Source organism: Carassius carassius, chromosome 3 (genome assembly GCF_963082965.1).
Source record: "Carassius carassius chromosome 3, fCarCar2.1, whole genome shotgun sequence".
Lineage (NCBI taxonomy): Eukaryota > Metazoa > Chordata > Actinopteri > Cypriniformes > Cyprinidae > Carassius > Carassius carassius.
The window spans coordinates 11,375,303-11,402,419 of record NC_081757.1 but is presented as its reverse complement, the minus strand read 5'-3'; the positions used below and the strand labels follow the sequence as shown (position 1 = coordinate 11,402,419).

Below are 27,117 nucleotides of genomic sequence, written 5' to 3'. Positions count from 1 at the left end.
ATACATATATTAAATTTAATTTACACATTATATTTTGAATATTTAATTTTTAACCAAAATGTTGTCAACTACTTATTTTTATTTCTATTTATTCACACACATTGACACACATTTCTTTAATGAATAAATGATTGTCCTCACATAACTATCCCTTTTATTGCAGCAGCAATAGAACGAAAATGTAGCCTGCTATCAAGATTGCAGCAAGGATAAAGTTACACTCTCCGTGTGGACTGTAGAGAGCGCGCCGCGCGCAGACAGACGGGTATAGCTACAGTAGCCTAATGGATGGGGGTTGGGACAGATGGATTGTCCTTGCAGGCAGACGGGAGGAACTTCTTAAATGAGGAAAGGCGTATTTGTTGTAGTTTGGAGGGCAGTTAAGCATCTCTACGTGGTGGGCTGTTTATCAACACAAAACTTTGTTGCATTTGGTGCATGTTGGTGGATAACGGAAGACTCGATTCACAGAAGTCTGGAGTGCTGAGCGATCACACATTTTTTTTTAAAGAAACAACCACAGTTTGCTTCTGAAACACATTCTGGGTGAGTAGACCTGATAATGCAAACAGAAAAACACTAATTAATGATTGTCTTGGGTATTTTTAGTCCATCTGACAGACGCTTTGACCACATACTACTACTGTACATGGACACTGTTCGGGATATTTCCCCTTGAAAACCACATGCTCTTCGATTCAGCTTGACACTTTATTCTGTCTTATGATTGTTTACTCGTACTTTTGTTATGTGTATGTGTCGGGACAACATATGGTCTAAAGACATCCACCCTAAAGCGCTTTTCAGTTGCTATAGTCATCCCGAGTAATTCCATAGATTATTCGGCTGTGGGGTCGATTAGTGAGGGTAAGCTTGTTTAGCAGCTGCTAAGTTTTAGAAGCAGTGTTTTGTCCTGTGTGACAAGGCTGGACTGTTTTCCGCTTTAAGAAAAGATTTCTTTGAGGATTACAATTTTCCACACAGAGGCAGGTTTCTGCAAAGGATCAACTGTGTTGCTCTGGTGTATCACTATATTGTCTCCTTTACAAATAGTTTAAAGGGACAGCGAACCACCCAAAAAGTCTGTTATTACTCATTCACCCTCATGTCTTTCCAAACCTGGTTAATTTACTTGGTTCTGTGTAATTGAAACTGTAATTTTGAAAAGAATATCCTGGACACTTATTTTAGTATGAAAATTAATGAAGTCTGTAGCTCTAAAGCTCCAAATTGATAAAAAACTATCAACAAAACACATAGAAGTATCAAGAAAGTGACCCATGTGACATATATAATACATAAAGCGTTCAGATCAAAAGTCAACATTCACTGCAAATGATTTTGCACTCCTTGGCACATTTATAGGAGAATTGGCATTTTGAGATTTTGACCGTTTAGAGCCTTGATTTTTTTTTTTTTTGAGCCAATTGGACTAAATAATTGAAATAAAGCATCAAATACTGCTGTATTTTATAGTTTTGTTGTTGTTGTTGTATTTTTTTAAGTGAGTGATGCTGGTTAAATAAAAGAGTCACACACAATCCAAATAAATTATTTGACATTTGGATTATAGAATTGACCCTGCTGTTTGATTCTTGAAGTCTCACCTTAATAAAATATTAAAGTTGTGATTAGAGAAAGTGGGGCAGATATGTTTGGCCTTGAAGCCTGTCTTGTCTTGCTGGTTTATGGTTTTCTGCACGAAAAGGGATGAAGCAATTGTTTCAGTTTTAATTTTTTTTGTATGTAAAACATTGCCTTTTTATAGTTTGGAGGAGTTGTCCTCTCCAGTTACTTCCCTTGTGATGGCTAATTTTAAACGGAGAAAGAGAAAGCTCAAGAGCATTATGAAGAGTCAAGTAAGCAGCAGAGGCCCCTCCATCTTGTCTGAGGTAGTGAGTTTTTTCTTGAATGTAGATATGTTCTTTTTACAGTATTTTTAGTATGTGGTTGGGGTGTGGTTTGTCTTCAAGGTTAAAAAGAAAAATTACCATTTTAAAATAAATACTGTTCTTTCGAACCTTCTATTCATCATTGAGAGCTGTGGTTGCCAGAAGTTTACCATAAAAAATATGGTAACAACATTTTAGATTTTACAGACTTAACTTAAATTCACAGTTAAAAAAAAAACTTCTTTCATTAACTGATTTAATGTAAATATGCCAACCTACTGAAGTACTAATATCTGTTTGTAACATTGTACATAATACACTGATAATAACCATCAAAAACAGGTGGTGATGAGAGTCACATGATGAATCAAGGTGCACAGTGTGATTTACACAAACACTAAACACCATCGTGGTAACACATATTATACTGAAATAATGCAATTAACATTAATTTAACAACATTATAGATGTAAGATATTTACTCCAATTAAAAAACATCAAAAGTGAAGTGCCATAAAGGGAATTCTGGGAATTATAGTTTAGCTATGTTTTTTTCACTGTAAATTATACTATGATAATTGTTTTCACTTCCTAAAATGGAAATGAAACAGTATTTGAATGTAAAATTGCAAGATTACACAGGAATACATTTTATTTAAAAAATATATATATAAATAGAAAACAGTTCTTTCAAATTGCAGCAATTACGGGACTGTGTAATGATTCAATTGTGTTCAGTTGTCTGCAGTGGTCCTTGCACAGGTTTTGCCTTTATTACAGCAGTCCAGTTTTGCAACTACAGTGAAAACAACAACTGTTCCCTCTCCACACCATATTTGAGGTATGCTAGAGTTTTAGGTTTAAATAAAAACGGCCGTGTTCTATAGTTTTTATTTTAACCGAGTCACATTGTATAAATAAAAAGTCATTGACAATCTAAAGAAATTACTTTTTTTTTATATAAATATGCACTTGAATGTATGCCACATAAATGGCACATAGCAATTGTCATGTTATATAAACACAATGCTTGTTCAGTCATTTGCATTGTAAAATTAGCCCAACTTTTTGATTATTAAGGCTCTGAACTAACAGTGACAGTCTCGGCTTAATAAAATATTTAAGTTGTGAATGGAGAAAGTGGGGCAGATATGTTTGGCCTTGAAGCCTGTCTTGTCTTGCTGGTTAATGGTTTTCTGCACCAATAGGAATAAAGAAATTGGTTCTGCTGTCTTTTAATAATTGTAATAACCATTATTAATAATTAAGAAATTATAATAATTGATCTTTGAATCAGCATATTAGAATGATTTCTGAAGGACAGTGTGACTAAGGTTATGGTCAGCTTTGCCATCAGAGGAATAAATTATATATATATGTGTGTGTGTGTGTGTGTGTGTGTGTCTATAGAAAACAGCTTTTTCAAATTGTAACTATACACCAGTTCAGTGCAAAAGAGGTGCACCAGTATTTCAAGATGATATTATATTGCTCTGATTTTTCACTGTATATTACAAGTTTTGTTTCTTTAAAAGAAAACATTCACACATAAATACATTTTTCAAGGAACCATCATTCTCTAGATTGCTTGAACAGACTGTCCAGCCACTGATGCTAAGAAAGCAGAGGTATCTGGTGAAGGGCCAGAGGTCTACCACAGTTAAACCATTATAGGGTTTAAGTCTATATATAGGCATGCTTGTAAAGGACTTCCTTTAGTTAATGTAATTCAGTAGGCCAACCTGTGGAACACTCAAAAAATGCGCACAAATCTCTTGTGATAGGATCCAGACAGCAAGGAAAAAGTACTTAATGCAATTAATAAGATGCAACTATATCATTTAAAGGATTGCAAAATAGATAAACAATCAAGTTATAAAAGGGAAGAGAAAACACTTCACATACCTTTGAAGGTATACATTCTCACTCTCAACTTATCACATATTGACACTTGGTCTGGACCCTTTGGCGTCACTTTTTGATGCTCTGGGTCATTGGTTCCCAACCTGGGGTCCGTGCCCCCTCACTCTCAACTTATCACATATTGACACTTGGTCTGGACCCTTTGGCGTCACTTTTTGATGCTCTGGGTCATTGGCTCCCAACCTGGGGTCCGCGCCCCCTCACTCTCAACTTATCACATATTGACACCAGAGTTCACAGGGGGGACGCGGGAGCGGATATGTTTTGAGGTGAATAAAGATGCATAAAATGTTCTACTAATAATTTTATCTATAAAATATTTTTTCAAAGTTTAAAATAAATCGTATGCTAACAATGCCAATTACAATTTCGTTATTTCAAATGTAGGCGCGTTGCGCGTGGCAAGCGCGCTCATAATGTAAGAGACGCCGACGCGACCACAAGAGTGCCCAACATCAAATGGCAAACATAATGCAAGCGGAACGAAACTGCTCGTTATTGTGTGGTTGACGGACCGTTTATCAGTTTGGACCAGTGCAGCGCGAGCCGATCGTGATCATGCGACGCTGTTACTACACAGTGCTAATAAGAGATCCAGTAAAGAAAGCATTTGAATTTGCCACAGAAGTAATAACATCGCTGCGAGATCTAGAGAGAAACATTCACATTTCTCCGTTATTAACGGATCAAACAGCGCGTGGAAACCAGGAAGAAACATTGTGCCGTGAATGAACTATCCAGTGTCCAGATCTGCAACATTCACCATGGATTTACTGTAGTAACACTAACCGAACCATGAAAGTTTGTCAGGAATAGTAGGCTATAATGCCTTCAAGTAACATTACGTAGGTTTTATTTTGACATTATGAATACAATTGCTGCCCTCAAATGTTAATCTGAAATAAAATAAACCTTGGTTTATAACTACTACAATTTCATTTTTTCCAAGAAGCTGTTTTGTTTTATATGCTCATAAGAAGAATCAATTATAGCTCCAGAATTACTCAAAGTAAAAAATATCACACTTTATTATGTTAGTTTTAATATAAAAAAAAGAAATCAAGGAAATTTCTCTGGCATTTCTTTCTTTTTGCTGTATCGAACCGAACCGTGAATTTTGTGAACCGTTACACCCCTATATATAAATATATATTAGTGCTGGGAAAAAAATTAATTGCATCCAAAATAAAAGTTTGTTTGCATATAATATATGTGTGTGAACTGTGTATAATTATTTTGTATATAAATACACGCGCATGTATTAATTAAATTTTTTTTGCATGTGTATATACATTTATACATAATTTATATTATATATATAAATATAAATAATTTATATATAAATAAATAAAAATATTAAATATATACATGCATATGTGTGTATTTATATATACAAAATAATTATACACAATACACACATATATATTATGCAAAAACAAACTTTTATTTTGGATGCAATTAATTTTTTCCCAGCACTAAAATATATATATATATATATATATATATATATACATATGGGGGGGGGGGGGGGGGGGTCACGGATTGTTAAATATGTACATAGGGGGGGCCCCAAGGAAAAAGGTTGGGAACCACTGCTCTAGGTACCTTATAGCATAATGTTTTCAATGTGCAGGGTCCTCCATTGTTTTCAGCTGTTTGTCTGAATTTAGCAGTTTGCATGCATTTGTAAAAAATAGAAATAACTTAATATGAATTTATACTTTCATTGGAGTACCTAACCCCACCCATACCCTAAACCTACCCACTTCTGAATAATGTAAAACACTTAACAAGTAAATATATGTACAGTCACAGGTATTTATTGGAAAAAATGATAATGGAAAAGCAGTATAAAAGTATTACAAACAAGTTGTGTTGCGTTCCAAGTCTTCTGAAGCCATACGATATCTTTATGTGAAGAAGAGAGTTAAACATAAGGTAATAGCTGAAAACGACCCTGCTCTGTTAACGCACTCACATCCCATTCAAAAAGATACTCACGTAGCATGACACAATCGGACACGAGACACACATGGGCAAATAGCATTTCACAACCAAGGCTGACTTAAGGCAGTTTTTGAATATGTATTGTGCACAGACTGCAGCCCTGTTTGAATGCACCGTCGGTAGTGAGTGAACACTCTCTGTGATTGATTGGTTCTGTCTTGCATCATTTGCATGTGTTCAGATGAGTAGGAAAATAATTCTGTCCCACACAGTTATTCACTAACATGGGTTATTCATCAAATTCAATGCATATTATACAAAATTATTTTGTTAAATAAAATCAATGGTAAAAAAAAACACCTTAGTATTGATATTTTGTTAGAGTATAATACTTTTGATACTCGCATTAGTGTGTGCTAGGGATGGGTGCATCGATCCTGAAGTATTGATACTTCAGGATCGATGCACCCATCCCTAGCACACAGTATGAGCTTTACGGCAGATGGAAAAGGCGATCACGTGTATTCCTCTCACAAATCAATAGTTTTGCCTCAGAAGACTTGGAATATTAATACTTTTTTAATAAATTATGTCTGTAGTTGTATATCCCTCTTAAAGCTTGTTTCTTATAGAAAAATGTTAAGTGTAGGGGCAGGGGTTGGGTTACGTGCTCATAAATGTGTAAAAAATGTAATATAAATAAAACTGTTGTGACCGTTTACATTGAAAAATCACACACCAACATATATGCAATAATGGCAATATTAATATTTAATCATGATGATAAAATTCCCAGTGCCATTCACATCCGCATACAGATGCCAAGGCTTTCTTATTTAAAACAATAGGGGACCCTGCACGTTGAAAAATTAAGCTAAAGGGGTACCCTGTATTTCAAAAAGTGACTCCAAAGTAGGGCTGTAGCTATCGAATATTTTAGTAATCGAGTATTCTACCAAACATTCCATCAATTAATCGAGTAATCCATCAATTAATCGAGTAATCGGATAAAATGTGTTTTTGCTTAATTAAAATGCAATTTTAATTATGCTAGAGAAAATAAGACTCCTGGGTCCCTGACCAACTAAGTTTCCTTTTTTAGAATTTGTTTTTAAATATTTTTTAAATGCATAGAATGCAATGCATACATCAAAAATAAACATTTAATTATTACCCATTGTTTCTCTGTCTGTACTTGTACTGTGAACAATGACAATAAAGTTAACAGATTAATTAAGTGCATTTAAGTGCCATTCAGTTGGGGTTTTAAATAAAGCATTTTCTGAGATGCACATTAAACATTAAACACATAAAACACTAATTTATCTTTTAATTATTGAAAATTAACTTAACTTTTTGTTAAACAAAGGAGATTTACTATAAAAAATAAAACATGGAAGAAATGTTGTGTGATTAAACCTTTAAAAAAAATGTTTGATTTTTTTTTTAGTAGTAGGCTATGTACATTCTGCTGAACAATAGTCTTTAACCAGACTTTTATTTTGACGGGTTGACGTACCTTTACAGTTCTGTGTATGTGATGTGACGCTAGTTTTTAGCAGTTCTGGAGATGTTGTTCATGTGTTCATGTCCTTATTTAGTGAGACAGCAGACGCTGAAATCACCGCGAGCATCTCGCACGCTTCAGTGTCTGTGATAAAGGAAGTCGCGCTTCTGCTCCATTCATTAACAGAGACAAGCAGAACATGCAGGATTCATATATAAACAGACTGTTCCATCTTAATATTTACAGATATTAGTCCATATCATGATTTGATGTAAGTGCAATGACCTATTTTTGATTAATTCATTCAAAATTTTTGGCAAATTCCGTGCCATTCAGTGTTAAACTGTAAATTCCATTTTTATGACTAGATTCCGCGATTCCCTCCGTGTTTTCTGCATCGCGGAAATCATAGGGCCCTAGTTGTGGTATGCCAGCTCTATCTTGCAATGCAGCGCTTGTGTCTCCTTCCACTTTGTGGGTGACATAAACATTAAAAAATGTTTAAACTAATAGAGCCATCAAGATATATCAACTTTTTCATGCACATAATTCAGGCTACAGACAACTTGTCCTGAGATTTACTGCATTCTCAGCAGTGCAGTGCGATAACAGGGGAAGTGCTTCAGCAAACTACCAAATCACACCCCTATTTGAATTGTCAACAATCTGAAACATGGTTCATATGGAAAAATTTCCATTCAGGCAGTTGATTATCATAGAGTATATAGAGATACAAGAGATACACAACAATAAACTTGTGGTTCTTTGAGTAAATGTGAACCAGTGTCCGATTATTATTATTTTTATCAGAATCAACACAGTTCTATTACTACAATACTACAATTAATTTACTACTAGAGGCTTGAAGAATCTAAGGATGCTTAAAAGCAACCAGTATGTATTGCTTCAAGACAGTGACCAACTTCTATGTTGTTTTATTTTATTTATTTATGCGAGCACAATCTAACAGGCTCTAGTGGCAATGTTCCTGCAATTAGTGTACTGCAATCTGCTTTAGAAAAATGTGTTAAATGGCAACTAATTGTAGCAGACATGCACTCGTTAAAATAAAGGTGCTTCACGATGCCCTAGTAGAAGAACCTTTTTGTCTAAATGGTTCCGATAAGAACCTTTAACATCTGAAGAGCCTTTCTGTTTCATAAAAGGTCCTTTGTGGCGAAAACAAGGTTCTTCATGTTATAAAAAGGTAAGAAAGAGATGGTTCTTTAAAGAATCTTTGACTGAATGGTTGTTCTGTGGCATCGCTGTGAAGAACCTTTTAAGCACCTTTATTTTTAAGAGTTTTTACAAAACTGTCAAGCCGATTTAATTTCACTTACATTAAAGATTAAGAAAATTACCAATGAAGTAAAAGTGGTGAAAGCCAGCAAACAAAGTTTATCTTTTGCAAGGCAGGAAACCAAATGCAGGAAACCTAAACCTGATGTCTTCCTTTTGAAATTCACACGGTGAGGTCCTGGTATGGTCTTTGGTACCCATAAATATCTCTGAATATTACTTGTTCCTTAATCTACAATAACCTACAAGCAATCTCAGATTTCTCTAGAAAATGTATAAATTGTGCAAGAAACATTTGTCTGTTTGCATCAATTTGTAGTTCATGATAAGGTTTGCCCCTGAGGCAATGACAGCTGTTGTGTTTCTGGTAATACAGTTGCTTGGCCAATTTAACATCATTTTACTCCTTACCATTGTGGGGATATAAAAAAAATAATGTATTTTTGGAAGACCAGTAATGCCAACTTGATTTGTTTTTTAGCCAGCACTGATACTGCATCAGACAAAATGAGGATAAAACACAATAATGATCTTAAAATAGAAGCCATGACAACAACTCAGAAAAAACAATAGAGTTGGGGTACTTGAGACCGGACTCGGCCCATCTACGTGCCCAAGGTTCCCACTACTCCCTTCAGGGATCAGGTGGTGAGCCTGCAAGCGCTGCCCCCAGAGGAGGCAGACCCAGCCCTAGCTTTGCTTTGGCCCATCCGGGCATTGTGATGCTATGTAGACTGGGTGCAAAGCTTTAGGACCTCAGACAAGCTCTTTGTCTGCCACGGACAAAGGCACAGGATCACAGCACCTCGCTGACAGATATTTGTAGAGCTGCGGCTGGGCGACCCCCAATATGTTCACTAAATTCTATAGCCTTCGTGTGGAGCCGATATTCTCCTGTGCTCTCACCTCAAATGGGTAGAAGCACTGACCCAGCTTCCGGTCAACTTGATAAAACCACTCCAGAGAGTCTCTATAGGAGACCCTGTCTGTCAATGAACCTATGAAAACCAGTAGAGGGCTGGGTTCCATATGGCGAGACCTAAGTGGACCCCATATGAGTAAAGTCCAGGGTATAGCCTCAGCGTCTCGATTACATATTGTAACCCTCATTCCCTGAAATAGGGAATGGGGATGTCACATCCCGTCGCCAGAGCTTCTGTGCCACCGCTGAGCAGCCAAGTCACCAGCTCAACTCCTCACCAAAAACCTGAATATGCACTGCCCCTGCTGCCTACTTATATTCAAGCTGTAATCAGTGGCAGTTGGATGCAATATGCAACATGCATGTCAGTTTGCATGTTCTGTTATTGCTACACACTTAAATAAAAAGTTGTCAAAATGCACGCCTTAGAGACTATTCATGGAAATGCAATCGGTTTTGTCTTAAGTGAACTTGAACAATTGTGAGAAATATGGATGTCTCAAAATATTTGATCTATGTGTCAGATCTTAAAGCAGTAGCGTAAACCCTTCAGCCGCCGACTGCATCATAAATGTTAAGCAAACAAAAAAAGAGGAAATCACTCACTGCTCTTGACTGAATCACTTATTAACTTTAATAAGAATAATCTATATTTAATGTATACAGTGATGATTATTTTTTACATTTATTGCATCATAAAATGTCTGTTGTAGGCTATTTGAAATGCGGTTTGTTTTCTAATGGTTCAAACATTTATGAATAGAATAAGCTGACACAAACTTATTTTTATTATTCAAAATTCATATTTTAATAAAAAAAAATAAAAATTATATAAAGATCTTTGCATAATTCCAGGAAACACTGCTTCTAACAATAGTTTGGAAAGAAAAATAGTTAATTAAAAAATAATAAATAAAAGCATATACATCAACTCAAATATGTTATATCTAATAAGCATACCTCCTATTCTGTGTACTAAAATCCTGAAACATTGCTGCTCTTTGTATATGATGATAGTTTTCTCAAAACAAGTTAAATGCTCATGAAGTGATTCATGATAGAGATTGTGTTTATGTGTTCATGTACTAATATATCGAGACGGCAGAGGTTGAAAACACTCCGAGCTTCAGTAGGCCTATGTATAGTAAATGAAACCGCATGTCTGCATCAATTTCCATGAGGGGTGGACTGGGAAAAAAATTCAGACTAGGAAATCTCAAACTCATACAAACAAATTAATGGACAACACTATTTTTTGTATGGACCTCACATAAAAAAGTTTTAAATCTTTAGTTTGGGGACATGCAAAATAATTAAAAGTTCTCTCCTGAACTGCACCTTCACTTCCATTTTTCTTTTCAGTCTCTTTATTTTGCCCTGTTATCCATCTCTCTCATGACTTTAATACTCAAGATTTAACAAAACTATACTTTCTAAATTGCCTACATGTCAAAATGAGTGCATCACTTCAATATATTTATAGAAAAATCCTAATCATGTTTTTCCCTTACAAAAATTTACCATGCTTTTTTTTATATAAAAGTACATTAACCGTGTTTTATTTATTTGCAAATGGATTACCATTTGTATTTGTTTTTAAATAAATAAATGTGTAAAATAATTTTTAATTTGTGGCATGGTTTAACAATAGTAACCTTTTGTCTCTGGATTTATAGCAAAATATTAAAACATAAATTTTCGTAAGGTGTAGTTGTCTGTCGTAGCTTCCCCTAAACCTATAATGAAATCTCATTATTTTTCAGCTAAATTACTACTGTAACATTACAATAGATAATATTGATGTCGTTTATACAGTATTTTGAGTGAGTGTGATCAATGTGCAGTTGCTCTTTGACTAAGTGAACAAATACAAAACTACAATAGCATCTTTACAGATGAAACTGATCTGCACTTGAAACCCTGAACAGAAGTGGCACTTCTCTAATCCAGCTGTGCGCTTCAGTCCACTCCGGTCTCTCTTTCTCACATTGATTACTCGGAGTCTGATCCAAACCGTTTGGCGGAGGCGCGGAGAGAGTGCGAGTCACGACTAACCGATCCATGATTTATTAGAGATTTAATTATCGAATGGCGGATTCGGAAATGATCGCTTTTGTACATTCGGCAGGCAATTATACAATAATATTAAAATAGCTATTAAAATTGTCTGCCAGGCCACCGGGAATTGTCCCGGTTCTCCCGATGTCCGGTCCGCGCCTGTTTTCCACAGACACGCAGAACGTGCTGGATTCATAATGTCTTTTGCGGCTTAATATTCACAGACACTAGTCCCTACTTTTGATTTATTTGTCCAAAATGTGGCATATTCTGTCCGTGTTAGGCAATATCAATCCCATTTTTATGACTGGATTCTACGAACCAGACTATGTTTCTGCATCGCGGAAATTATAGGGCAGTGTGTCTCAGAAGAAATCATTTAAATCTGTATGTGGATGTGTGACATATTCATATGTAATCCCCTTTGTAATCTTTAAAAATTTCATAAGTAACTGTAATTTAATTACTTATTTTTTCTTAGTAACTGTAACTGTTTACAGTTACATTTATTTTGTAATTAAATTACGTAACGCCGTTACATGTAACTAGTTACTCCCCAACACTGCTCCCTAATCAGACATACACAATTTAGTTCTTGCCGTCTCTACTAACGAGCTGAATAGTGGAATCAGGTGTGGTAGATAAGAGAGACATACAAAAGGTTCTGGGCAGGGGGGCAGGTTTGGGAAGCAATGCAATAGAGGTTTGCTTTTGTTACATTTAAAGAGACATTACATTTTTCTAGTTGTAAAGGTTAAAACAATGTTAAGATACTAATAAATAATAGTGTTTCATTGGACTCTGACTCGGCTGTTTAGGACCTGGAATTGTCTTGGACTTGATTGGTTAAAGACTCAGTCTTCACTTGGGTGGACTCGAACCCAACACTCATACAAACTCAGTCCAAACTAACCCAAACCATTACATATTGTCAGTTATGTGTATGTGGTGACATCAGAATCCTTTCCCTCAACAAAATTTGACAAGTGGCTACACAAGATTTTATCTCTGTATACAAGGTATAAATGGGCACCTGTGATTGGATCACCCAGATATCTGGGGCCTTCCTTAAGTGAATTGTTTAGGAGACGTTTGGAACAGAGATGCTTATTGAGTGTTATTGGCTTTGGAGCTATTTGTCATTCCAAGAATCCCTGATGCAGTTTTGCAGTTTTATTAGATTTCAAGTGGTGAGGGGGTGTTGGTTAATTACATCTTCAGAGTTCATGCCAATGTTTTCTGCTTTTCAGCATCTCTTTGTTGCATTGTCCTCACTCCAGGCAACACTGAACACAGAGCGACCCGTCTGACTCATGAACAAATAAATCTTTATGAAGTTCATCTAAACAAATTTTAAACAGATTTTCATTTAATTTATGAGTTATTGGTTTGATTTGATGATATATGCTGGATTTCATTAAATCAACAATCCAGCATTTTGTTCACTGAGTTTCACATCATTTACATTGTGACTTTAAAATGAATGATCACTATAATATTATATTGCTATCAGATCACTGACATTAAAATATAAACATGACCATGGACCACAAAACCAGTCTCAAGTATCAATTTTTCAAAATTAAGATTTATACGTAATATGGAAGCTGACTAAATAATCTTTCTTAATAATCTTGATGTATGGTTTATTAGGATCGGACAATATTTGGCCGAGATACAACAATTAGAAAATCTGGAATCGGAGAATGCAAAAAAATCTAAATACTGGGAACATCGCCTTTGAATTTGTCCAAATCAATTCTTAGCAATGCTTATTACTAATCAAAAATTAAGTTTTGTTATATTTACAGTAGGAAATTTACAAAATAGCTTCATGGAACATGATCTTTACTTAATATCCTAATGATTTTTGGCATAAAAGAAAAATCTATCATTTTGACCCATACAATGTTTTTTTGACTATTGCTAAAAATATACTCCAGCAACTTAAGACTGGTTTTGTGGTCCAGGGTCATAAACAGAACAAAGGTTCTGAAAGCTTTTTTAATTTAGTATATAATTTAGTATAGTTAGTATCATGTAGAATATAACAGAGTTTCTGGTAAAAAATAAATAAATCCAAGAATGCTATGGTTTCAATCACTTAGGCCTATATAATTTTTCAAATGATTTAGCTGACCTAGACTTGTCAAAAGGTTAAAATTGAAATATACTTTATTGAAATTCGAAGTGGACTCGATAGCCACCATTTCGACATAACCCGATACAATCAAAATTAAAAACAGTATACATACACAATGTACACATCAACCATTCGCAGAGAAACAGAAAGGCAAAAACCTCACTACTCAGTATTCAACAATCTGATTAGTATCTGATTAGTAGTATAAACACATTTTTAAACCTGTTCCACAGGGAAATTCTATTACCTTCTTTCCAGAGGGTAAGACTTCAAAACAGGGATAGAGTACATGAGAGGGGTTACTTAGGATCCTTTTAGCCTCATTCAATGTACATTGCTAGTACAGAGTTTGAATACTGGCCTGGGTTAGTCTTTCAGTCCTATCATTCTCATAGCATTTTGAACAATATACAGTATCTTTGATTTGGATTTTACAGAACGATTACTATAATAGGTGGACAAACCATACCTGATAACACTCTAATATAGACTGATAAAAGACATAAATAATTTTCCTACGTAGACAATACAATCTTTGGTGAAATCTTTCACAAACCCAATTAACATTAGTGTCCCACGTAAGAGATTTATCTATATGCACTACTAAATATTTGTATGATTGTACTTGTGTAATTTCTTGATTGTAAACAGATACAGGCATATGATCACAAATACTTTTAGGATCAAAGATGATTTCCTGCGTTTTCTTAATGTTTACTTAAAAAAAATAGCATCACACCGCTCAACAAATGAGGTGATCTCAGAGTAATAATCTGAATAAGAGTCTTGTTTTTTCAACAGACTTGTAGGATAGATATTCTTTATCAAAGTTAAGCCACGTCCCCCTAAAACGGCTCATTCAAACACGCCCCCACATGTCTACATCACTATGTGGAAATATTTGAGTAATGGCGCCCAAATGTTCACGCAAATAAAGAAAGCGTGGTTTCAGTAACCGCAGTTAGTGTTGAAGCAGCCATGTCAGGGAGATGCTGTGTGTATCAAGATGAAAGCAAAAGCACTTTATCTGGTCTTCCAAAAGTAGATGCATTTAGGAATCTTTATGATTATTTACAACAGAACACCAACGCATTTTATGGATGACCGTTTCATGAACCTAGGAGAGGAGGTAATTCTGACTTTGCATTTTGCGCGTTGTATGTCTGTACGCGCATGTGTGTGTTTGTGTGTGTGTGAGAGAGAGCGAGAGATGGTCACACAGTGGAGTCTTATCCGTCCATGGCTTGTGTACTGCAAACACATACAAGCTTCATCACTGTGTCTGTCACACGATTCTTTTCCCCTTTCAGGCTTGAACTGATGGTAAAACTAAGGATATTATTAACTGTCTTTACATTTATTTTGAAATAAATAAAGGGGCATTACATTTCCAATAAGTGCTCGCAGTGTTCGGCCAATCACAATGCACTGGGTCAGTTGGCCAATCAGAGCAGACTGTGCTTGCCGGAAGGAGGGACTTTGTAGAAAACTACGCATTTGAGAGAGGCATAGAGGACCTACAATAATGTACAGTATTTGAAAAATAATGTTTTTTGAACATTAAAGCATGTACATAATACATGGTACAAATACAAAAATCATGATCTTTAAAAAAGACCTGCCTCCATCTAATCAACAACTGAACCAAGTCCCTGATCTGATGCTACTTCCACTACATTGTTAATTACAATTACTTTATTTCATCACAACGCAGATTTCACACAGCCACAACTCAACTCACAACTCAAGTTTCTTTGTGACCTCCAAATTCGTTTTCAAAAAGAAATGCAACATTAGATCCACCACCATACTGGGGGATTTCAACCTGTAAATTGGAATTGTCACTGCCTGGATTTGAGCAATATGTCAAGTGTGCCACAACCACAACAGAAAAATTTTAGATTTAGAGATAGATGTTACGGGAATGCCAAAGGGTCCTATATAGCAAAATCAAGGCCCCCACTAGCAAATTGTCGGACCGCAATACTGTGCATCTAATTCCAACGTATGAAACAGTTTTAAAAAGTTTGAAATCATTGACTAAAAATTTTCTTGTGTGGTCTGAAAATAGCACTGAGAATGTTTTTATGTATGGATTTGAATGTATTTAACAATGTTGACCTGGATGAAACAACTGAAGTGGTAACTGATTATGTACATTTCTGTACTGACAATGTGATCACTATCTATCCAAGTAATAAAATGCATATCACTAAAGAGATAAAGCACTATATTAATTAGGAAAAAAAATGCTTTTAGAAAGTGTGATCGTGTTGAATTAAAAATTGTACAGAAAGAACTGAATCAGCTATTAAAAGCTGCAAAGATAAAACAAAAACATATTTTAGAATACGTTTTTATCAATTAATACTAAAAGAATGTGGAGCTCAATGAAAAGTATAATTCATATGCAACTGGCTAGGAAGATGTGATGATACACAAAAAGCAGAAGATTTGAACGGTTTCTTCTTGAGGTTTGATAATCCAAATTTTGATCTAGAATGTAAAAATGGAGCTGAGTTCTATATCTACAATTGACTTAGGGGTTAATAGGTTGTTGATTGATTGTGACCAGTTTCAATCACTATTTTAACAGATGTGTTCAAAGATATCCAAAGAAACCCACTGGTCCTGATGGCATCTTGTGCTTTTTATTTAAAGTCTGTGCAGAGGAATTGTCAGCTGTATGCTCTATATTTCAAAGGTCTATTGATTCTAAACTAATCCCCGCAATCTGGAAGAAGTCTCATATAATTCATGTGCCAAAAACGGCTCGTCCTGAGGGTAACAATGATTTTAGACCAATTGCTCTTACATCAGTAGTGATGAAGTGTTTTAAGAAGTGTATGGTGTCAGTGTTTAGAGAAAATGTTAGTAATCAATTAGATCCACTCCAGTTAATTGGGTGAACGTTGAAGTTGTTGATGAACACAGACATGAATAATGCTATGCCGCTTTTACTGCATTACCAGAGGGAGGAACATAATAAGTTCCACATAACGAAGTTACCTTTGTTAAATAAAACGGCCTTAAGCTTAAGTAAGCTTAAGCAAATCATAGGCGTACGAGAAGTTATAGAAACATGTGATGTATTCAAATCATATACTTTACATATAGTTAATTATGTAATAGTTGTTTATCGTACGATAAAAACACTGCATGTGTACTTATCATAATGTTATATGACATCGGGGAGTAGGCTAACCGTGGAAATCTAAATCTAAAGTGATGGATGTGCTGTTTACTTTTATGCTTCGCTTTCAATCACGTCCGCGCGGATCCTTTCTGAGAATCTGTATTTAGTGCTTGCAAAGAGCTGATCTGACGTCACTCAGGCTTCGACTCACGTAGCTAGCAGCAAACTGGTCCCTAAACACCCGCTCACATTCACCTCTAAACACAAAGCAGTCCCTTTTCTCTGTCTAAATATCTTCTGGTCTTCGAGTCAAGCAAACTGGAAATCTAACGCAGTCGTGCAGGTGTTCTGCTGTCGGACCATGGATGCGCGGAGAGAGCTCTTCCATTACACAGACGCCGTCGAGCAGATCTGAAAGGCATCGGCCGAGATGCACCGTAGCTGCTGTTACCAAGCGCCGATCTATAGTGATACCGGCCGGCTTTTATCATGGTTTTCAGACGGTCAGCTCGGTAAGTTTGTCAGGCTCAGAGCGGCGACATGCAGCGAATGCTGTGATTTAATACAGCAGCTTTCTGTCTTTGTCTGAGCGAATTCTGCATCACCCTTTTTAGCAAGACAAGGCAAGCGTATTGAGACATGCCCTTTTGCATCTCTTCCGCCTGTTTAATTTTCCTCTATAGCCGTTTTTAATGCAAACATATTTTACAAAAAGCATTTGAAAAAAGTCTGTTTGCTTTGATGAAAGCCTGTGTGGCAGAGAGTTTAGGTTGCTGATGGATAATGAAGGCATCAGGCATGGACAGAGTTTCTGATTACAGCCTTCAAGCTCGCTGTGTGTTTATTATATATGTGGATTTGATCTGACAAAAGATACACGTGTATGTCTCTTCTTTTTTTCTGGCGCTTGTCTTCCATTTTCAGACGCTGCTCTTTTTCATAATGTGCCTTTTGTGTTTCCAATTATGGCTTCTCCTTTCTTGGACATTTCACACTTCACATGCTCACATTCTGCTCCTTTAATGTCCTTTTGTTGGTCTTTTATGATTTCATGCTCTATTAAGGAACATCTCACTCTGTTTCTGTGCTGCACGATGTAATAACTGATGCTTACCCTCATTCTCTTGGTCATAGGAGAATGCGGTGGCTGGGATGTTATCGGTTGGGGCCCGTATGGAAAGCACTTCTGATATTTGTTGTCATCGCTTTTGCGGGACAACTTCTGGGAGTCATCTTCAACAAGAGGTAAGAAAATGCTGTTATTCCTTTTTCATTCCTTTGTCTTGTTATCTTGAACTGGATTCTTATAAAGCACATTGCTTGGTTACATATTTTTGTCATTTATCACCCAAAGTTAAGAAATAATGTTATTTAAATGTTTCTGGATTATTTCCATCTGAAAAAAAATGTATAATGCTTTAGTAATCCACTGTAAAAAAAGAAAAAAAGAAAAAAAGAAAAACATTTGTGGCTGGCTTTTCTGAGAAAGAAATTCAGTTCTCACCTAAACAGTTTACCACACCCACAGCCCCCCTTATAAAGTCTGTTATCATTTACTCATTTTAATGCTGCTCCAAAGAGTACTGTCTGTATTGGTATTCTTGTTTTATTTATTCTGATAATATATAATGTTCCTCCTAGCAATAATAAGTGATGATATTCATATCACATTCTCAGAATATCACCGAATTCATTATTTGAGGCTAATCTATTCTCAGCCATTCTCTTTGAAGTTGTTTATTCTCTACTTCCATAATCACTTCATCCCAATTATCACTCTTGTTTAATTATCTGTAGGCCTAATTTCTTTAGTTCATTTAACTCTCCATTTTGTCATTTTTCTTAGTATATCGAGCGGAACGGGAGATTCGTTTTTGTTCTCGTTATCATTTTTAAATCATAATTTGTTCTTTCTCCACATTAGCTGGATGCAGCCAGAGAGACCTCACTCCATCTACTCTTTTCCCTCTGAGAACTCTCTGGGGTCTTGCCAGCCACACACCCACATCATGTTCCTGAAGACTCATAAGACGGCAAGCAGCACCGTTCTCAATTTGCTCTATCGCTTTGGAGAGGAGCGGGGCCTTAAATTTGCCCTCCCTGTGGGGTACCAATTTGGCTACCCACTGCCGTTTATCGCTCAGAGGGTGAAAGGATACAGAGGCCCTCATGTGGCAGAATTTGACATTATGGGAAATCATATGCGGTTCAACAAACCAGAGGTACATCACATAATAGCTGGCATTTTCTCAAAAAGATCTTTTGAAAATCACTCTGTGGTTGTAGAGATTTGATTAATTATTTAGGGGTCCAAGCAATAAAATGGATTTGCTTCTTTAGTATTAATATTGTTTTTCTGGTGTAAATCTGTTTGAGCATCAAAAAAGCGTAAATCCAATAAAATATATTTATGTTTTTATTAATTATAAGTACCAAATAATCATGCAAGTTATTTTATAATCGGATTCTTTTGATTGATGCAGCTTTATTTTCTTTAAACAGAAACCTAAGCAGGAAAGCTATAGAAACCTTCTATGAACATTTACATTCAATATTTGATTTCAGTTAAATGATTAAAGTTGTTTCTTTTTGTAATATGATTCTCTTTTTTACTTTTGTTGCAGGTTGAGAAGGTCATGCCAGCTGACACCTTCTATTTCTCTATCCTTCGAGACCCTGTGGCGCTAGCTGAATCCTCCTATGCCTACTATAAAAATGTTGCTCCTGCCTTCAGGCGTGCCAAAGGACTGGCTGATTTTGCAGACAACCCCTATAAGTACTATGACCCCAGAGTCCGAAACAACCATTATGCCCGCAACCTGATGTGGTTTGATTTTGGTCTGGATCATACCTCCAACTTCAGCTTCGCGCTGGCTAGGCGCGGTGTGGCAGCAGTGCGTCGGAACTTCAAGCTCATCCTTATCTCAGAGTACTTCGACCAATCTATGGTGCTGCTCCGTCACGCTCTTTGCTGGCCACTAGATGCTGTGGTTTCTTTCAGCCTGAACGCCAGGCAGCAGATGCCCAGTGGAAGATCAGGATGGGTGGGCAAGGCTGCAGCTCCAGCTCCTTTGGCATTAACAGACAAGCAAAGATTGAAATTACGTGAATGGAATTCACTAGACTGGCACCTTTACCAAGCTTTTAATCTCACTTTCTGGCAGGATGTAGAGCGCTTCGGGCGTAGCAGGATGGAGTCTGAGGTGGCCCTGCTTAGGACCAAACGGGAGGTTCTCACTCGCATTTGCTTGCGTGATGGCGGCCGCCCCATAGAGGCCAGTCGCATCCGGGACAAGACCATCCGCCCTTTCCAGAGTGGATTAGTGAAGATCTTGGGTTACGAGTTGCAGTCGGGACTAGACAACGCCACGTGGGAAGCTTGCCTACGCATGATCAGGCCTGAAATCCAATACAAAGACTTGCTGGATCTTCGGCAGTTCCCTCGAGCCCAACAACCCCAAGCTGCTGGAGGGCTTCTAGTAAAGAGGGAGCCCTCAGTACTCAGGAATGAAGACCGTGGGGGAAAGAGGTTGGTGGAAAAGGACTGGGATGGGACCATTCTATTTCGGAATCAATCATTAGAGCATATTGATTCAAAAGTAAGACTTAGATAGTAAGCTAGTTGCACCTTTTTGCCTCAAGGTCAGTAGTTCTGACCCATTTTGGCTCAACGGGCCTCTGTGCTGCACTACTAGAGGAGAAGGGACATCAAGACATACAACACACTACTTTGTTATCTACTCTTCCTTCCTCCATCTTGCCCTTCTACACTCTTATTTTACACAACAAAGAGTTCCAGAGTGAAGAAGAGGTCTGTGAGTGCATTGCATTGGTTGGGGTGATATAATGTTTCAAGCATGCCATATGGAAGCTAAATGCACAAACTCACTATATTGAGGAGAAGTGAGAAAATGCTGCTTCCCTGTCCATGATGAGTCATGGTATATTACAAAAAAACTTAGCAGTGCACATTATGTAAGTGATTGCGGTGTGTCAGACATACTGCTAAAAGCCTACTTTTAAATAGGTAACGTATATTTGGTACGTTAGCCTTCAAAAGTTTGGGGTCAATAAAATTCTTTTTGAAAGAGCTTAATAATTTCATTGTGCAGGGATGCATGAAATTAATAAGTAACAGTAAAGACATTCATTATGATATAAAAGATTTCCATTTCAAATCAAATATGTTCTTTTGAATTCAAAGAATCTTGAAATTTTTTTATATGAAATTGAAAACTGGAGCAATAACTAATGAAAGCTCAGCTTTGCCATTTCAGTTATTAATTACATTATAAAATATATTACAATAGAAAGCAGTTATATTACGTTGTAATAATACTTCACATAACCGTTTACTGTATTTTTGATTAAATAAATGCATCCTTTGTGAAAACAAGACATTAAAAAAAGTATTGAAAAATCCCAAACTTCTAAATGGTAGTGCTGGTGTACCCCCAGTGTCACTACCAAAAAAGTTAGGCTTGTGCATCCAATGAAATAACAGTTTGATACTGGAAATGCTAATTTTTTTATTTGATTATAGTAATAAGACACAATGGATATCCATTTGCTGCATGATGAAATTCAACGAAAGTGAATTCACAGACCCTTCATTGTCTGGCACACAAGATTCAAACAGTGGTACTGTTCAGAGTTGCTGGAATTTAGTTTTATATCCATTTATTTGGGTAACAGGAATCTTGAAAGTGTTTTTTTTTAAGAGGAATTCATTGTAGTTTTTTTTCTATGCCACATGCATTTTTAGTGACACATTATAAGCTAATACGACTCCCATGGTTCTGTGAGAACAACATCTCCAGTTTTTAACACTGTGAAATATTATGACCATTCATAAAGGGCAAAATGGGCTGTAGATTTGTATTTACCTTAAGTGATTGGCCGTTGCACTTATAAAACCTATAACAGTCTGTTTACTTATTAATGTTTGCTAGAGGTTGATATTTTAGCTTTTTATTTTGAAGTTTTGAATAAATATCAAATCTAAAAAAATAAAATAATAAAAAAAACAATAGATGGTGAATGTTCATTGGCATGGTAAATGCTGTAATTTCTGAGGCCTGTCTGATCAAAACACCACCTGAAATTCCAAAACTCAATGGTTATTTTGCCTTACAGTTAGTACCTTTGTGAAGCAGTGCTTTACTATCAGACCTTGCTGTATTTATTATGCTTTTGTATAAATTTCTCTGTGTATCTTCTGCATTTATACTCTCAAACTAAAACGTTTTTCCTCTTATTGTGAGTGCTGAGAAAACATAGTGTAGAAATTTGACTGGAATGCACTGTGCAAATCGCCCCATCTATGAACAGCCAGCTTTTTGTATGCAGATTTCAATGCACAGAGCAAGATGACATCTAACATTACCAATGAATTTATTTCCTTTGGTCTAAGGCAGATGGTATTGAAATGAAGAAAACACTAGTTTGGACACTGTTGTGTGCCTATTCATGTGCATTGTTTATTGTATAGTTAGAATTTATATGCATGGCTATAGTTAGCAATCATTTCCTTGTGTAATTGATAAACAACTGCATAATTTGACTTGCATTTTTATACCCCATTGCATTCTAGTTTGGATGGTACTATTGCCAGTTAATTAGAAGTTAATTAAGTCTTTATCTTTCACTTTTTTCTGTTCACATTGGCTTCTGTGTTTCCAGCTCATATGAATTGGTTATCGATGGAGCTAAAATAAAATAATAATAATAATAATAATAAAAAACAGGTAAATTATTTAAATTCAGATTTTAAATAACAACTATGACATTTTGTTTTCAGTGAATATGAAGGAAAAGAACGTATTATTTTTTAAATAATATTTGAAAGTCAATGATCCAAGACAATGGTTCATTTTGATCATACCTTTTTCTCTTTATAAAACTGTGCTGTTGGCAGATTTTTTTTGGATGTTTCTTCCATTAAAAAGAAAACAATAATGCTATTACTGTGAACCATGTTTGAAGAAATTCACAGTAAACTGAATTTAAGCATTGATTTCCTGTTAAGCTTGAGATGTATAGCTTTTACATTCGTCCATCTCATTTTAGAGAAAGCTCTAATGAGTCTGGCAATATTGTGCTGTAATACCTGCGTGTCATACAAATCAATTGGTTCAGTGTCTTCATGACTCCTTAGATAGATTAACTGTGGTACTGAAATTTAAAGATAAACCAAAGAGGTACTGATGTTTCTTGATATCTTGATATATCAACAATTGGCACAGTTTTTCATTACATTCGTTGACCAGAAAATTAATTCAGATGGAGTGTAAAGGTGCAAATGCAGCCTACGGTCTGCATCAACAATCATCTCATAAGGGAAGGAAAAGAAATGGGTGGTAGTTTAATTAAAAGTGTGCTCTCCAAATGAGAAGAATGCAACAGTTCTCTTACAACACAATCTGTAGTCAGTATAAGTCAGTTTTATGTGAGCAGGATAGTTAAAATCATTTACATTCATTCTCTTCTGCATTTTTAAGACTATAATGCGATTCATGTGATGTTTATGTTAAGTTTTTTTCAAACCTTTTTACCATATTTATAATTTTTCTCTGTTACTTGAATATATGGAGAAACCTCTGTAGATGTTTGCGTGTGATGAACTTGATTATGTTTACTTGTATGTAGTAAAATAAAACTTTTACATGTGATGAATTTGTTTCTGATGTTTTGTAAAAGATGGCATTGGTGTTCTTATCATGCAGCTCAGGATCTCAGTACTGAATGAGATAAGGTTGTTTCTACAGGATGCATGTTGGATATACAAAGTTAAACAAAACAGAAATAGGGACTGGAACTGTAAATTTGCATGTGTCTTTTCATGGGCACTAGCTGTGACCTTCAGCCTGCAAACAGAAACACAATTAGCACATGCATGTAATACTCTCAAATAGCTACAACTGTATTTGATTTTGAATTACAGTACATGATTCAAAGTTCAGTATGCAAACATTAAAATCAGCAAATTTAATATGACTTGCCTTTAATAAACAAGCTAAAAAAAATGTATAAGCATTTATTGACGTAAAAGGGAACAAAGGAAGGGGTAAAATACATGACAAAAAAGAGTGGATTTTATGAAGTCTCAAATCTAAAGCTTAATTCTCTCAATAAGAATACAGGTTTAACCATATTTACCATGTTACTATCTCCATTAGCTCGAACAATAATGTTATTTGTGTGTGTGTTTTGTTTGTTTTTGCATGGGAAAATATAATTACGTTATTTTGTTTAGAAATTATAATATAACACATTTAAATTTAACACCATTACAACCAAAGTAATTAAATATAGAAGCCTTCAGAGCGAGCCCATTGTTTACCTTGATCGACAGCGACTATTCATGCCTAGTTATTATCTAGCTCCACTCCATCTTAACTCGACAAGCGTGCCTGTCATATAGCGCTCTCTTGAATGTATTGTATACGTCAACTGGTAGTCAGCCGAGATGGGACAAAATAAGATGAATGTAATTTTTCTTCAATCTGGAAAACCGTGATATTTAGTCAGGTGAAAGGTAAAAAAGTCTCGTTTAATTTCGAGATTCTTGTTTAAATGGGAGAGTTGTTTGCTGGCTGCTCAGGCTAACCGAGTAACGTTACCTTCGCTGTATGTCTGCTTGCAGCGCGCTGTGATGGTCGTGGTGTTAATGATGGAATCGCAATGCGAGTATTTTATGTATTTCCCGGCCGTCCCCATCTCAGACCTGTCGGACCCGGCCAAATACCGCACGCTCCCGCGTCGCAGTCACCTTTATCTCGGGGAAACCGTGCGCTTTCTGCTGGTTTTGCGCTCTCAGGGCGTCGCGTCGGTGTCGGGGTCTGACGGAAGCGGCTCGGAGCATCACAGCAGTCGCTCTTGGAGGGAGCTGGCCGGCTCTCTCTGCGCCGTGGCCAGCGTTAGCCCTGGCGACAACCGGCAAAGGACACAGCCTCTGTATCACGACTACCACAGCAGCGGGGACGAGTGTGTGGAGGACACGGACGATGGTGATGCTGCGGAGGTGGGCTGCGCAGGTCGAGGGGGCCCGAGGTACCGCGGTTTCAGGGAGTGCAAGCCGCTCCTCATTCACAACAACCCCGGCAACGGCGTGAGGGAATTCCGCAAGGCTCCTTTACAGGTGCTTAAACAAACACCGTAGTCTGTTGGAGAGTAGCTGTTCCTTTTACAGTTAAAGGTCACTGCTATGCATGCAAATAATTTGATGATAACAACACGGAAGTGTTAATATTTCCTGTTGTTCTGTTTGAGAGATATGTTTGCCTTTTCTTATGGCTGGCAACCATGCAGAAAAGTCGCTTTTAATTTATAATTGAGGATGGTCCCAGTAATGGAAAGGACTTCCTGTTTTAGTATTCTGGCCAGAATGCTACCATGTGTATTTCTATAACAGTCCTGACTTTAACACAGTAATGTTTAGTTAACTAAAGAAGATTTTATACAGAAATAAATGAACAGCACTTTTGAGAAATATCATTAAATGATAGGATATTAAGAAAAAATACATCTTCTAGAAAAAGCCATTTAGAGGAAGACTCCAAGCGTCTAGAAAAAAAGCCATTTGATTTCACAGGAGGGGTTCAACTATGAGGTGATGCCATATGGACACCAAATGATGTCCTGTATATTGATATTTGTAGTATTAGATGGAGAAATACAGACAAAAAAGAACCAGACAGAAGATAACAAATCAGCTTCAGTGTGAAGCAACCAAAAGTTAGTCAACAAACACAGATGTTCATGAATCAGCACAGATAAGGCAAAAACCCCAACCCACTTCTGAAACAAATAAGAGCTGGGTAAATGTAAAACTTTAAAGTTTAAAAGAACGTGAAGATTAAAATCATATAATTCCCATATTTATTTTCAAACTTAAGAAGAAAAGTTCCTCACTTACTCAACAAATATCGGAAGTTTTATTTCTTTAAACACAATGACGATTTGGCTAACTCTAAGGACTTCATCAGACATCTGATTGTTGATTTATTTTTAATTATTGAAACTTCTCTACAGTTGGTTGAGCATAAGCTTTTTATTTTTGCTTTTATAATTTAATAATTTGTCAATCACGAAAGCTACATTTTAAAAAAATTTACCCTGAGGTCTTCTCTCAGCATTCTGCTGTTTTTAGATCAAAATGATGAGTTGATTTTGATACCAAGAGAGGTTTTATCTCTAGTAATTTTACCTGAGTATTTTCAGGATCTCCTTTTCAGTATTTTTCTCAGAAGTTGGACCTGCTTGCTCCCCGTATTCTCTCAAATGTCAGTATACCCCAGCACAGCATACAGCAACTATTTAAGGGAAAAATACCACCTGCAGTTTGTAAATGACATATGGAGAATTAAATATGGTAATTGTAATCAAGTCAAGAGTTTAAATAAAGAGTTCAGAAACACATTTTCCACACCTAGCAAAATTTTGACAGCCCAACAAGGTGTCATTTAATGCTTCTGTGTTTTTGTAAAATTCTCATAAGAAGCAAAACAAGGTGATTCATTTTTCAAACAGTGGTCCATACCACTTTGTGAAATGAGGGCTTATTCTCCTGTTTGCGCTGCTTTCTTGCTAGTCACACACCCAGTAGTGCAAATATTTTTAAATGCACCAATCCCATTTCAGAAGTCAGACATTACAGAGTTATAATACTCAATCTGTAGGCCAAGGTTGTATGGCTTTGATATTGTCTCTGAAGTACAAAAACAAACTCTACAACAGATGTTCTTAAACTTTTTTTTTTGTCAGCTAGACTAAAGAATGGAGATTTTAAGTTAGTTTTCCCAATAATGCAATGGCACATAACATGTTCTCTGATGTTGGTTAATAGACATGCAGCTAAACAGATCAAGCCAAGTCACCTTTATTTATATAGCGCTCTATACAATACAGATTGTTTCAAAGCAGGTTCATTGTATTAAACAGGCAAATAACAGAATCAGTGATGCAAACTACTTAGCAAAAGAAATATCTTTTTTTTTTCAGTCCACATTATATTCACACTGGTATTTTATGAACCTAATCATATAATAATAACAACAACAATTATTATTATATTAACTCTAATTGCAAAAATTAAGAATTTTTTTTTACAAACAACAGTTGTACTGTAAAATAAACATAAATGTCTAATAATAATTTTATTTTACACTGAAAGGTACAATGATAATATTTATGAGATTAAATTCTTCACATTCAAACTTCAAACCCTTTAGTCATTACTGTAGTGAAATACTGGAGATGGTCCTTACTGCTGAATACAAGATCCAGGGG

The 27,117-nt window shown here is 36.1% G+C and overlaps 2 protein-coding genes across 5 annotated transcripts in view; both read left to right on the top strand.

The window, feature by feature from the left end:
- The first annotated feature begins 286 nt into the window (after window positions 1–286).
- gal3st4 (galactose-3-O-sulfotransferase 4) lies at window positions 287–21,857 on the top strand. 2 transcript variants are annotated; one of them, XM_059529015.1, is made up of 4 exons: window positions 287–546; window positions 17,962–18,072; window positions 18,752–19,049; window positions 19,452–21,857. In XM_059529015.1, exons 2-4 carry the CDS (start codon window positions 17,966–17,968, stop codon window positions 20,439–20,441), a joined length of 1,395 nt encoding a protein of 464 aa, XP_059384998.1. In that variant the 5' UTR covers window positions 287–546; window positions 17,962–17,965; the 3' UTR covers window positions 20,442–21,857. The 2 variants fall into 2 exon arrangements, with proteins under 2 accessions (XP_059384998.1, XP_059384990.1); XM_059529007.1 differs by lacking the exon at window positions 287–546 and adding an exon at window positions 17,143–17,339.
- Window positions 21,858–24,205: 2,348 nt separating this feature from the next.
- Window positions 24,206–27,117, top strand: part of LOC132119267 (trafficking protein particle complex subunit 14) — a 13,390-nt gene continuing 10,478 nt past the window's right edge. For 2 of the 3 annotated variants that reach the window (XM_059529088.1, XM_059529105.1), the window contains exon 1: window positions 24,206–24,967. In XM_059529088.1, coding sequence (XP_059385071.1) covers window positions 24,482–24,967 — 486 coding nt within the window. In that variant the 5' untranslated portion in view covers window positions 24,206–24,481. The remainder of the gene's footprint in view (window positions 24,968–27,117) is intronic. The other variant, XM_059529096.1, reaches the window with a different exon arrangement.

Coding starts and splice junctions, on each gene's coding strand:
- gal3st4 (XM_059529007.1), top strand. CDS start 17,317: ATGGTTTTCAGACGGTCAGCTCG. Junction 18,073..18,751: donor GGAGTCATCTTCAACAAGAG/GTAAGAAAATGC, acceptor TCTCCACATTAG/CTGGATGCAGCCAGAGAGAC. Junction 19,050..19,451: donor TGCGGTTCAACAAACCAGAG/GTACATCACATA, acceptor CTTTTGTTGCAG/GTTGAGAAGGTCATGCCAGC.